The sequence below is a fragment of the Crassostrea angulata genome, chromosome 1 (assembly GCF_025612915.1).
Source record: "Crassostrea angulata isolate pt1a10 chromosome 1, ASM2561291v2, whole genome shotgun sequence".
Classification (NCBI taxonomy): domain Eukaryota; kingdom Metazoa; phylum Mollusca; class Bivalvia; order Ostreida; family Ostreidae; genus Magallana; species Magallana angulata.
In genome coordinates, this window is record NC_069111.1 from 29,805,316 (window position 1) to 29,819,300 (window position 13,985).

Sequence of the window (13,985 nt, forward strand, 5' to 3'; positions counted from 1 at the left end):
CCCATGTTAGCTCTGAGTTACACTCAGTTTTATTAAGAAATAGACGAGAAATTGTTCGGTATATGTAAATATAATGATATAATATACCAGTAAATTATAGGTTTAAAGATAAAATTGTACAATGCACGAGCATTAATATACGTAAACATGTTTATGTTTATAAGTTACAATAATTTTTTTTGTTTTAACAGACGACCAAGAAAAGGTCCAGTCCCAGAAACAGAAGCTGGCTCAGCAGAGAAGGGAGGAGGCCCTCATCCAGAAGAAGATCGAAGTCGCCCACAGAGAGATGGAGAGGCTGGAGAAATATGTCAATCTCGGCGTTCAATAACTGTCTTATTACAATTTACTTGTAATAAACAACCTTGATCCCATCCTGGTTTTTCTCTGCTTTTTTATTATTATTTAAGGTTCAGAATGAGATTCATGAGCAATGTAATACAGAAATAAACATCCTCTGCCTTATTCCATATCAAAAGAATTAAAAAAACAATCATAATCCTCATAAGCAAATTCTCTCTCAAAATCCCATAACAATCTGGAAGGCACTTCACATTTCTATACTGCCTAATCTCTCTGGTCTTACAGGATAAATATACTCTGTCTAATCAGTCTAACAGGATAAATATACTCTGTACAATCTGTCTTACAGGTTAAATATATTCTGTCTAATCAGTCTGACAGGATAAATATACTCTGTCCAATCTTCAGCCAGTTTTTTTTGGTGCTTCACTGAGTATTTAGATATAGTACTGGTGAACGCAAAACAGCAAATCCAAAATTTGTAGCGTACTCTCATGTTCCTCGTTCAAAACATTTTGAACATCTTTAATACAGAAAATCTGGCAAGTTTGAAATAAACTCTTTCATGTCTTGATGGTAAAGGATTCTTTACTGGTGAATGAATGCTCTCCATGTATAGAACAAACCTACAACTATATATAGGTGGAGTTGGTGTAATCATTTCTGAAACAGGGTCCAAAATGTTGTCATCAGTAGAAGATCTGATGCAGTCAGACAGATATATTCCTGTCCTTGGTCAGTAAAGATAATGTCTTCTGTGTGATTGACCTATAACATAAATAATGCACATATATATTAAGGTGGTATGGGACACCTCCATGTTGGGATGTACTTCCTATCGAAATAAACAATAAAGTTAAGTATAATCTTACAAAAGTGTTTTCTTTCCCATAATTGTTACCTAAAAGCTTTGCACAATGGTTTAGAGCATTATCTACGAATCTGAAAATCTTGAGGTCGAATTTACTTGCATGGCTTTTTACTATTTTTACCTTTCCAAAAATTTTTAAAAACATATTTTTGGTCAAATATTGTAAAATTTGAAAATTCTAAACCGGTATTTTGATTGTTATGTACTTTTATCCACATTAATATTTAAAGGTGTCCCATACCACCTTAAGACATACGGTAGTAAGTTATATCATTTCAGTTTCTGGCATAAGTTCATTCATTCAAGACTTGGATGCAGTTAGTTAGCAGATGTTTGAATTTGTTATTTAGTTACAGTTACAAATTCAAACATCTGCTGACTAAATTAGTGTGTTAATAGCTACTGTAATTTACAAATTCACACTAATTTATCTATGAGCAAGCATATCATTATATATTTACCCGATGATGAATTGAGACAAAAACCCTGACTACATGCACTTCTTGTATGTTTGTGATGAGTGAATGAATGAACAATAAAACTTTGGATATTTTAAAGGCTCATTATTTTGCCATATTAAACTAGTTTCTAAATAAAGGTACATGTAGTTAATTATTTATTTACCTCATTGCATAGGTAGGTATACCCTCCCCATAAACCATGAACAGCTGGTGAGGACCAGACATCATGGCATAGCACTTGTGTGTTTCCGTGGTGATATAGGATTCCATGGCTTGGTGACTGAACTCTGAAGGACCTTAATTACAAAAGACACACACTAGAACAGAGTCATCATACATGTACACTCAGGCTCTCTCCCAAACAATTTCTTTGATACACTTTAACGATCTCCGATCCTCTGAGCAATGTTCGATAACTCTAAATTATCCAGAATTTTTTATTCGTACCATAAATCTGCCATTCATGTTGTTAAATTTAATTAGTCTTGAAGTGTTAAAATTAAGCAAAGCCATGCAACAAACTTCTTGGCTAAGTGGCTCCATGGAAATCGACCTACTACCTAGAGGTAAAGGTGTTCAAGCCATCGATGCACCGTTTCAACAGGTTTTTTTTTCTAATTTGATCTAATCTTGTATACTTTACCTATTCCATTATATTCATTGTGGCCAATATATTGAGCTGTGTTTTTGAAAGACCCAAAATGACATAAAAATCATCACATTTCACCATTACTTTTTGTTTCCTTCAGATAGAGGTATTTTTAATATACTGATCAGAACTTATGGAGTTGTACCGATACATGTATGTACATCACAACAAATGTCAGTAACCTCATTGGAAGTGGTGTTATTTAAGAAATAAACGACAAGTTGAAAAGTTCACCAGGATATGAACTTGGTTGGTTACGTGATCAACTCCTGTGAAACTTCTCAGAAGATTCAATCACGTACCAACAAAATTCATATCCCGGTGAACTTTTTAACATTGCTTATTGTTACTTATATTTACATTTGAAACATAGGTAATCACAGATTACAAAGCTCACCGAGACGAGGCATCAACTTTATGAGGCATCACCTTTAAAACCACCTTTATCATATGATATGAAAATCATAGTTAATGATCTTGGATATTCATGGATACTGTTTTGACACAATATCGTATATCATATGTAAAAAAATTGTATGATAATCCTATGTTCATTTCATACATTATTATAAGATACAATGTTTATCAATACAATAATATAAAATATGATATTGCATCCAATGATACTTACAATATATATCATTTAATACAATATAATACTGTAATAAATATTGATGCAATATGATTTTGTAACATATAATATGACATTGTATCGTGTTATACATTATTGTATTTAATCACATAATACAATATCATAATATCTAATATAAATACAATATAGCATTATTTGATACTATATCATATCACATAATACATCACAATATTGTAACATATGATATTATATTGTATAATATAGTATAATTTTGTATTGTATGATATTGTATCATATTTGATACACAATATTGTATCATATGATACAATATAATTTGATAAAACATTGTTTCATATCATATGATACAATATCATCTCATACAGTACGATATTATACAATACAATATCATTTTATACAATATCATATCATATGATACAATATCATATTATACAATATCATATTATATGATATCTTATAATATCATATAATACAATTTCATGTATTATATAACAATATATTATATAAACCAATATCATATTATACAATATTGTATCATACGATATGCTATAATTATAATATACAATATCGTATCATATGATACAATATCATATATTGCAATATAATATGAAACAATATCATTCGATAAAATAATATATTATACAATATCATATTCTACAATATTGTATAATAATATACAATACTATACATAACAATATCATAATACAATATCATATAATAATGTACAAAAAAATTGATACAATATCATATCATATCATATAAGTTTTTACAATATAATGTATGATATTACATTGTATCATATAAAACAATAGTGTATCATATCATAGAATACTATATCATAGGAATCATGTTAAATCATTTAACAACAAACACATCTATCAAGCAGGTTTGAGTGAGGTAGGAGAATTTTTAGCATCCTTGATAATGGAGATCAGGCTCTGCATCTGAAGCTACCTCTGCAATTCATTTATATTAAAGTTAAATCAATTATGCAAGCTATTATCTATAAAACATGTAACCTGTTCCAAAAAACTAAACCTCATCCAGCATCCGAAACCTATGGCTCAGATTCAGCATTCAAGCCTGTCAGATGCATCAGTATCATGAGATGCATCATCCCTGCAAGTTTGGTGATGTAAGGACCAGTAATAACTAAGATATAATCATCAGAGGGCACCTGCTCTAAAAACTTTAACCAGCTCTTAAAACCTTAACCTCATCCAGCATCCGAAACCTATGGCTCAGATTCAGCATTCATGCCTGTCAGGTGCATCAGTATCGTAAGACGCACCATCCTTGCAAGTTTGGTGAAGTTAGGACCAGAAATAACTAAGATATATTTTTTAACATCCTTGATAATGGAGATCAGGCTCTGCATCTGAAGCTACCTCTGCCATTCATTTATATTATAGTTAGATCATATATGCAAGTTTGAAATAGTGCTATTACCTACATATATTAAACATGTGACCTGTTCCAAAAAAACTAAACCTCATCCAGTATCCGAAACCTATGGCTCAGATTCAGCATTCAAGCCTGTCAGGTGCATCAGTATCATAAGACACACCATCCATGTAAGTTTGGTAAAGTTAGGACCAGTAATAACTAAGATATGATCATCAGAGGGCACCTGCTCTAAAAACTTTAACCAGCTCTTAAAACCTTAACCTCATCCAGCATCCGAAACCTATGGCTCAGATTCAGCATTCAAGCCTGTCAGGTGCATCAGTATCATAAGACGCACCATCTATGCAAGTTTGGTGAAGTTGGGACCAGTAGTAACTTAGAAATGGCTATCAAAGGGCACCTGCAACAAAAACTTTAACCTGCTCGAAAAACCTAACTTCATCTAGCATCCGAAACCTTCGGCTCAGATTCAGCATTCAAGCCTGTCAGGTGCAAAAGTATCATAAGACACACCATCCATGCAAGTTTGGTGAAGTAAGGACCAGTAGTAAGTAAGATATAATCATCAGAGGGCACCTGCTCCAAAAACTTTAACCAGCTCTAAAAACCTTAACCTCATCCAGCATCCGAAACCTATGGCTCAGATTCAGCATTCAAGCCTGTCAGGTGCATCAGTATCATAAGACACACCATCTATGCAAGTTTGGTGAAGTTTGGACCAGTAGTAACTTAGAAATGGCTATCAAAGGGCACCTGCAACAAAAACTTTAACCTGCTCCAAACACCTTAACCTCCTCCAGCATCTGAAATTCATGGCCCAGATTCAGCATCCAAGTCTCTCAAGTCCATTAGTAGGTCCAGATGCATCATTCATGCAAGTTTGGTGAAGATAGGACAAGTAATAAGTTAGATACAGGACCTGCAACAAAAACTTTAACCAGGTCCGGACGCTGACGCCGACGCCGACGCCGACGGTATAGCATAAGCTCCCCCCGACTTCGTCTCGGTGAGCTAAAAAGGCAAATTGTTCAGAATTGTTAAAATTACTGGGATTTTATGTTTACAGTATAATCCAAGTGACAAGCAATAAGCGCGTGCTATGATCATCGTGACGTTAACGTTGATCAAAAAAGTTCATACAGAATTGAATGTTTTAACTATTCTAGACTTCATATAAGAAAACATATTTGCAAATGTAAATACCTGGTATATACATGTACTTGTTGTATGATTTACCTGACTCACTCCCAGGAACCACTGAGGAAAAAAAGGTGCCCACCATTCTCTTGTAGAACGACATCAGGACTTCCTTCCGCTGTGAGGGAGACAGAGTTTCATCTGGAACAAGAACAACCGACTGGTCATAAACTGAATTATTTTGAAACTCCATTGTACATCAAGAAATTCAGAACAATAAATTCAGAATCATTCAAAGATACATATATACATGTACTTGCTCAAGTATTGTTCTATGTCAAATAAGTTTTCAAATATTCCGTTACATGCAAATTACTGTTAAGCCACAAATTGAAAGAGTTTTGTACTTGCATACTCTCCCACTCATTAACAAACAAGCATGCTACCATGACCCCTTTGACTCCATAAATTGGAAGGGGATGATGACCGAAATTGTACCACTTCCAATCATGTGAAAAGATACACTACACTTTCTGTTAGTCAGACTTACCAGGATGTCCTCCATTAAACGTAGGGCTGATGCTACAGAGACAGCGATTGGTCTCTTTGTTGATCAATAAAAATCTACAAAACAAGAAGCATATCATAGTTTGTCCCAAGATATTCACAGGAACAAAAACTGATCTCTTACGGAGATTTGTACATGTAATATGGGAAATGTTGATCGATTTCTTTTCATCATTCGGAAGTCACTCGGAACACCTCACACAATTTTTTAAACGTTATCATCCGAGACTGTTGCAATACAAAATCCTAGTTACCAAGACATCACATTTTTTAGCTGAATTGAAATCTGATAAGCTAGAGGGGGCGTTAAAAGGGAGAAATCTTGAAAACTTTGAATGAACATTGTTTGAAACCTGAGGTATTTACAAATATCAAATAATTAAGCAAAATGTGAATTGAGGATATCTTGGGACAGAGTTTAAGCTATCCATTGGATTCGAGATATCAGTGTTCAAGATATCAAACTTCAGTACAAATGTATTATGTATATTGTCTGTCATGAGTCTGTGCATTTATAAATAGCAATTAATAATGGAACTTTTCAACCATGTAATTGCACCACATCATCTGCTAGGAGTAGCAATGCTTTTCCATTGTGTACCCCACGGTATCTTTTTCATGAAGGTTTGAACAATATGTCGAAGTGATTTGTAAGTCCCAACCACTTATTTTTTAACTATTTTCCCTCGATATCTTGAATACTTGGATATCTCAAAGTTTTTAAACTCCATCTATAGTTTGAGATAATGAAGTTTGACTGCATCAAATACCATGGATATTATGGTGAAATGAATTTGGAGTCCAAAGCACAGTTTCTGTATTTTAACATCTATATCTTGAATCCTTGGACATTTCGGAGTTGTTTTTGTTCCAATAAAGTTTAAGATAACATGTAATTTAAAAATATAAAACATTTTTTTCCCTATTATTAGCACTCTTAAAGACTGAGGTAAACCAATACAATTCAATAAATATATTCAAGTTCTTACCCTAAAGTGTTGTGATCAAGAGCTAAATTTGTTGGAAAGTTCCTGGAGCTCAACTTCAGTACAGATCTTAGGGAATCATATGATGGTTTCCAAAATCTCAGAATCTGTTTTAAAGAAACTGTACTATATATTGAACAAGCTGTTCATCTCTGACAACAAAACCATGTAAATATATCAATGTTCCCACTGAGATAATAAGAATTCTGTTACACTTACAGAAAGAGTTAATTGTGTTGCTTTGTATTTTAAAAAATGGGAGAAATATTACTTGTTAGAATTTAAAAGAGAACACATGATAAATCATGAAAACATTGAAGAAGATTCCACAAGATCTTGTGAAAGAAGATTGTAATAATCTCTGAAGAGATTCCACAGTAAGGAATTACCGGTAGTGTTAAGTGAATCATGGTTACAAGCCAACATGCTTTTAATGAATTCATGTTTACAGTCAAGTCAGTTTCTTTCCTTGTAATTTTAAAATTGATAACAAAGTTATCAAATATGAAGAATTATACCCTTATAGGAAAGATTATTTTTTTCTTAAATGAGGGTTATTAAAGAAAATACCAGTAACCTATACTGACCTCTGGCTCCAGCTCTGTTAGGGAGGGTGAGGGCCCACAGATAACACAGACTTCAATTCCCCTGGTCAACTGAAAGGTCATTAACCTGTGTGGTACCTTGAGTAAAGATCAGATAAAATTAAATTAATATATGCAGTCAACTTTTTATATATAATATAATATTCTATCAACAGTTGGGTTGCTCAGATTTACACATTTCATTTGAAAAAGCCATAGAAATTAGCTAGGTCATAAAATCCATAAGAAAAAAACACTTGCAAATTGTTTACTCATCACACAGCATTTACATAATGAAATGTTAACCATATATATATTTACATTTTCCAGTGTCTTTGCCTGTGATAACACTACGTATCGATTTTGTACTAAATAACCCATAATACAATTGACGCCAAATTGAGGCGCCAGCGGGGTTTGCTTATTTATATTTATATATTTAATCGTACGATGGCTTAAAATTATATAAATATAAGTAATAAGGAATCATTCTTTGAATATTATGAGGTGATAATTTCGGTCAGGGCGTGATCAAATCTATCATAAAGCCCTTCGGGCTTTATTGGATTTGATCACGCCCCGACCAAAATTATCAGCTCATAATACTCAAAGAATGATTCCTTATTCCTTATATGTATACATTTAATATTCCCTGATCAGTTTTTTTTTTGCCTACTTGTACACCATTCCTGCTGGTGCATCCATGAGGAATGCATGCATTTTGGCTAACTGTGGGTGGCAAATGTAATCACTGTGATATCTACCTGCATGGGTAGCCTAATTTTTTTTTGCCATGTAAGCGCCCCCTATTAGATGCATTCAGCAATTAGACAGTAGTAGCAACAATAATATAAAGATCTAAGATGAAATGTGCAATAGATATCATATAACTTCACTTCAACCATATCCAAGAAATGCAATTAAGCCTATTTAAGGCTGTAATGAACATATTAAAATTTTATTTTACATTTTTTTTTCAGCTACACATGACTAAACAAATGTGCTTTGATTACTGGTGCTGTCTCTGGCTAGAGCAGGGAAATGTGTGATCATATGCATGGTATACAAAAGACATACAGCTTGATCTGGGCAAAATATATAGAGAGGAGGAATGAATCATCAACCTTGGCTTGCTTTGATGTTAGAAAAGGAGCACCAAATTAGAAACACTTGGGTTTATACATGTACTACTTGTGTAAAACACTTTTGTTTCATCAATATATATGTACATGTATTCATTGAATGCTTTTTGCTAAAAGTTATGTTTATTGAGATTTCCATGCAACATATTTGTACAGTGCGACCGTTTGGGCAAGCACAGCTTATGATTAATATGTATATACTTACATGTATCATTACAATAAATTAATTAAAAAAGATATGGTTTTCAAAATGGATGCAAAAAAAGTAAATGAATTTGAATGAAAGTTAAATACAATATTGTAATTATAATCATTGATTTATGATTTTATGAGTATACTGTAGAACTACCGGTAGTTTAATTGATCTAGGATACAATGTCGTTAAATAAAAAAGATTTCATTTTAGGTTTTATGGTGCTGTCTGGTAGGCTTAATTTTAAAAAACTCCCCTGAGAATCTTAAGGGTCAGGAATACCCAAACTTTGTCGAAATCACTGTAATTCTCTCAAAATCTATTAGATGTGAGCAATCAAATGAGTGCAAGCTACAATAGTGTCTTACCATTGAAGAAATGCCTCCCCCCCCCCCTTGTTAGCTTTTGCAAGATTTTGAGAGGATTTCAGATTTTAGTTATTCAATATAATTAATTACAGTTAGAGTTATTTCCCTGTATCTAACGTGATTGTGATGTCAGAGTTCACGTCGGTTTAGTGTCGTCTAGCTCTATAAAAACTCCCCTGGTAATTAAAATTACACGAAGTATATATAGAATATCACAATATCGCCTAAAAATTCCACTAAATGAATAAGCATGCAGCTTGTCCAAATTTTCTATTCGCACACACATTGCTGGTAGAGCTCGCTTTGCTGGCTATTATTTTTTTTTATTGGATCACTGGCCACTAATTCATGTGCCCTTAAAAACTTGATTTTAACTAAATCCACAAAATTAACACTCACAGATATTAATGAAACACACTGTAGCAAAAGAGTCTTAAAACTGGGGGGTTTGGTTGGGGTGTTGTTTTCATAAATTAGTGCAATTACAAGACTGTATGAGCCATACTGTTGGATGGCTGTCAGGGAGGTACACTGGAATATCTCTGGATGTGCAGGGGGTCAAAGACGACAAGAGGAGGGAAAGCAACACAAGTTCATTGGCCGATAAACTCCACCATTTTTTGGTTGCCACAGCAACTTTTCCATCAATGAACAGACAACCATACACACTTTCTGCTGCTTCTGTAAATGCATCCAGGAAATTCTGAAAATGAGTGTAGCTATTATTAGAGTTATAAAAGTGTCAAAGAAAATAAAAATCTAGAACATTATTTCAAGCACCGGTTTATATTACTTTGGAATAATTTGCTATAATATACAAAAAAAAAATCATTTTTCTTAGTCTGACCAAATTCCGATCTTACACTTATTAATACATTTTTCTCCCCCATTTAAAAAGAATTAATATACAGTCAAACTTCATTATCTCAAACTAGATGCGACAGTTTAAAAACTTCCAGATATCCGAGTATTCGAGATATCAAGGGTAAAATAGTAAAATAATATACCAGGTAAGTGGTTGGAACTCACAAATCACTTCAACATATTCCTTGTATTTGAGATATCAGTGTTTGAGATATCGAAGTTCAAATGTATACCCATCCTCCCTAAACTTTGTGGGAGACTTGGAGTTATAATATTAGGTGAAAGTTAAGATAGAAAAAGAAATTTCATCTATAAATAGACATCCCAGATGGTACAATATATGACGCTCTTCATAGATTTTTGTACAAAAATGTAGCTCTGCAAGAATATTTTTCTGCTCTTTTGACTACTATAAATTCCTAATTAGATGCAAGGAATTTATATCTGCGTAAAATTGCCAGAAGCACAACCCGCTGATATAAAAATCTCGACATTATTTTCTGAGAGATGGGAACTTTAAGAAAATCTGGTCAAATGTTCTGCGTTTGTGATGTTATATTCTCGCGGTTTAATACAAAACAGCGAGATTGCGGAAATAAGTACTCGTGTAATATAAGGAATTTACAGTATACCTGTAAGACAGCATTCTCTGGTGCTGCTATGATTTCCACTGCATTGGTCAGCTGACAAAATCCCCAGGATCCCTTAATCCCAAGGATCCTATCCACCAAATTATAGCACACCTATGATGAGTTATAAAAGGAAAAACAATTCGTTTTAAAAAATTTTTTCCAAAAAATAAAAACATAGCTGGGTTTTTTTCCTAAGAAAGAAAGATAATCCAAAAAGGAATGAATAAATTCCACTTTTTTAAAACTACATGTATATACAAACAATTCAGTTTTATACTGGGTTTAGTTTTAAAATCAATTGATATATTAATCGATATATTCAAGCATTTGTTGTACTGTGCCACTGAGTTTTTGTTTGCAAAAACTGAATGCTTGATAATTAACAAAATGTTATAGATAAGTTTAACAAAAGAAAAAAAATAATACCCTCTACCTTGATTTCCTTCTTGAACTTCTCTACATTTTTCATGTTGATGACTTCCTCTATTCCTACCAAAAGTACCATGGCATTGAACACAAGATTCAAAAGGTTGCTGTAGTGACAGTCGTCGGCATCATCATTCTGTGCTATGGCAATCAGGGTCACACTACAAACAGCCAAAGAGTGGATCATATATCAGACATGCTACATTATTAATCTTGGAATGATTCCTTTATTAATTAAGAGAAAGTAAATGCAGATTTGGGTGGTAAATGTACATGTAGATCTGTTGTCTCACTCTTATACTTTTAGAAGGTTTAAAACTATATGAAATTCTAACAAAAAATGAGTGCTCGCAAATTTACATTCTTGCGATTTGATACAAAACAGTGGAATCGCTATATATTATGTTGTTAATTGCATGGGGTTTCAACTAACTACATTTTATATGTATACCTGTCATGAAAAACTCTCCAGACAATCTTGGCATCTTCTGTTACAGTTGACTGAAGTGTCACATCATGTGAACTACCAAACATATGAACTCCATTCAAAGATCCTATCACAGGGAAGGGCAACTACAAAAGATATACATAAACTTGAAGGAACAATGAACACAGCTGAAGATATATAGTTCAAATAAGAAAATTAAGAAATTAAGTTATATCAAGTTGATGCTGTTACAATTAATCTACCAGTTATTACTTATCAAAAAGATAATTACTCCATGTATTAATTTTGACTTACATTATACCATGACCAGCTATCATTTATCAAAAAGACAATTAACAGTACATTAAACTTAATTAGCAAAGGATCTCAATGATTTTAAACATGCAAGTATTCAACTGTAAATTTTCTATATACATGTAGAACGAAACTATAGTCTGCCCCAAGATATTTATGCAGCAGATTTGGACGATTTTTATTAGAAATACACATACCTGTGAAAGAAGTGCAAATGAAATAGTTGAAAGGGATATTTTACAAGATAATTTCATTGACACATTATCATCTTTCACTCGGAAAAAATTCACAGGAACGAAAACAGATTCCTTATGGAGATTTATAATGCCGGAATGTTTACATCTTTTCTCCATTAATTTTTGTTATACTTTCATGTTAAATACTGAAATCTGATTGGTTAAGACGCAGTTAATAATATTTACTATTACCCTCAGCGTTAGCAACGCACTTGGCAACGGGTAACATTAACAAATGTTACATGCACGAAAATTATGCGCGTACGGTTCGCTGTAGAATTCACGTTATTCCTATATAAAAGCAGTAAAATTTTCTTAAAAATTTTAAAAAAGACATTCAGTATAACAAAATAAATAGTGCCTGTTTGGGGGGATAACAGTTGAAATTGACACCCCTCGAAAACCATTGTCAACCTCTGCTTCGCATCGGTTGACAATGGTTTTCTCGGGGTGTCAATTTCAACTGTTACCCTCCCAAACAGGCACTATTTATATAGGAATACACTCAGAATACAATTTTTCAACGTTATCATCCGGGCTTGCTGCAATACAAAATCTCCGTAGACATCACATTTTTTAGCATTGTATTGAAACCTGATAAGCTAACAGGGGCGTTTCGACTGAGAAATCTTGGAAATTTTTCATACTTTTGAATGAACATTGTTTGAATCCTGAGGTATTTATAAATATCAAGCAATTAAGCCAAATGTGAATCCAGATTATCTTGGGACAGAGTATAAATACCACACATTGAGTGAGTTGCATAGTACATGTATACATGTACTATGTTACTTTTTGCATGGTTGATATTTGCAACATGTTGGTGCAAATAATTGTGAGTGATCAATTTTTGAACTACCGCAAGCAGGTGTATGTAACTGATATTTAAAAATTCATAACATTTTACAATAAATATAGATAATGTCCAATACTGTTGTGCGTGAATTCATTACTGTGCTGATCAAATTCCATAAAAAATTATGTAACAGCAGGGTTTGTATATTTTTCAGTTTGAGTTGTTGTACTCTTTCTCTCTCTCTCTCTCTCTCTCTCTCTCTCTCTCTCTCTCTCTCTCTCTCTCATATGAATTACTCCCCTTATTACAACATGTTAACATGCTACTTTCACTTTCTGATTACCTTGAGAGAAATATAAGCATGTATATTTGTTGAATATAACGTAATCGAAAATCGCAGTATCACTGCTTGTACGTACTGGTTTCAGATCATCAGCTGTCCTTGTAAACAACGGCACTCCCCCAGCTGTCGTGAGGCATACTAGATAGGAGGCCATTTCCAAACAAATCTAACATACGCATGCGCTTACTTACCACCTCGATTTGGATTGATCGTCGGTAAATAAGATATGGCGCTAGGGACTCGAAGAGCATCTGTCAAGAAATTGGAAGCTTTTTGGTGAGTTTTCTTGTATGTCACTCTTCACCGATTTAAACTTAAGTTTTTCTAATGATTTTCGTTCGATCTCGATGCATTGTTTCATTTTCCCCGGAAGTGTTTTTCTGCAATCGACATGAATCGGTGGCACGTGCTTGACACTTTACGAGTCATTGTTTTGTTCACAGGACACATGTGCTACCGTGCAGTGCCTAAACTAACAGTTTGTTAAAACACGTCAATACACTATTTAAATGTCAAATTTTCATTGTATTAGAATGACAATTCATCAACTCTTTTTCTTTTATTTCAAAATAAAAAAATATACATTCAGTTTCGATTTGGTGACAAAGAGATTTCGCGCGTTGGGCAGTTAAATATATAGGGTCTGTATACTGCGATATACGTACGCT

The 13,985-nt window shown here is 33.3% G+C and overlaps 2 protein-coding genes across 4 annotated transcripts in view; one reads left to right on the plus strand and one right to left on the minus strand.

Annotated features, from left to right (window-relative positions):
* LOC128183223 (protein fuzzy homolog) lies at positions 1-13,700 on the minus strand. 3 transcript variants are annotated; one of them, XM_052852179.1, is made up of 11 exons: positions 13,509-13,700; positions 11,652-11,773; positions 11,208-11,361; positions 10,775-10,885; positions 9,784-9,981; positions 7,579-7,674; positions 6,995-7,098; positions 5,989-6,062; positions 5,538-5,639; positions 1,799-1,931; positions 1-1,071 (listed from the first exon to the last, which is right to left on the minus strand). In XM_052852179.1, the coding sequence occupies exons 1-11, from the start codon at positions 13,566-13,568 to the stop codon at positions 1,014-1,016; spliced, it is 1,212 nt and encodes a 403-aa protein (XP_052708139.1). In that variant the 5' UTR covers positions 13,569-13,700; the 3' UTR covers positions 1-1,013. The 3 variants fall into 3 exon arrangements, with proteins under 3 accessions (XP_052708139.1, XP_052708132.1, XP_052708145.1); XM_052852172.1 differs by lacking the exon at positions 13,509-13,700 and adding an exon at positions 13,394-13,505; XM_052852185.1 differs by lacking the exon at positions 13,509-13,700 and adding an exon at positions 13,318-13,456.
* LOC128183158 (myoneurin-like) overlaps positions 13,477-13,985 on the plus strand; it is a 25,775-nt gene continuing 25,266 nt past the window's right edge. Inside the window, exon 1 of the mRNA XM_052852057.1 lies at positions 13,477-13,593. The gene's annotated coding sequence lies outside the window, so the exon portion shown is untranslated. The remainder of the gene's footprint in view (positions 13,594-13,985) is intronic.

Coding starts and splice junctions, on each gene's coding strand:
- LOC128183223 (XM_052852172.1), bottom strand. CDS start 13,471: ATGGCCTCCTATCTAGTATGCCTCACGACAGCTGGGGGAGTGCCGTTG. Junction 11,774..13,393: donor CAGCTGATGATCTGAAACCA/GTACGTACAAGC, acceptor TATCTTTTGTAG/TTGCCCTTCCCTGTGATAGG. Junction 7,675..9,783: donor TCCCTGACAGCCATCCAACA/GTATGGCTCATA, acceptor TCTTTACTCAAG/GTACCACACAGGTTAATGAC.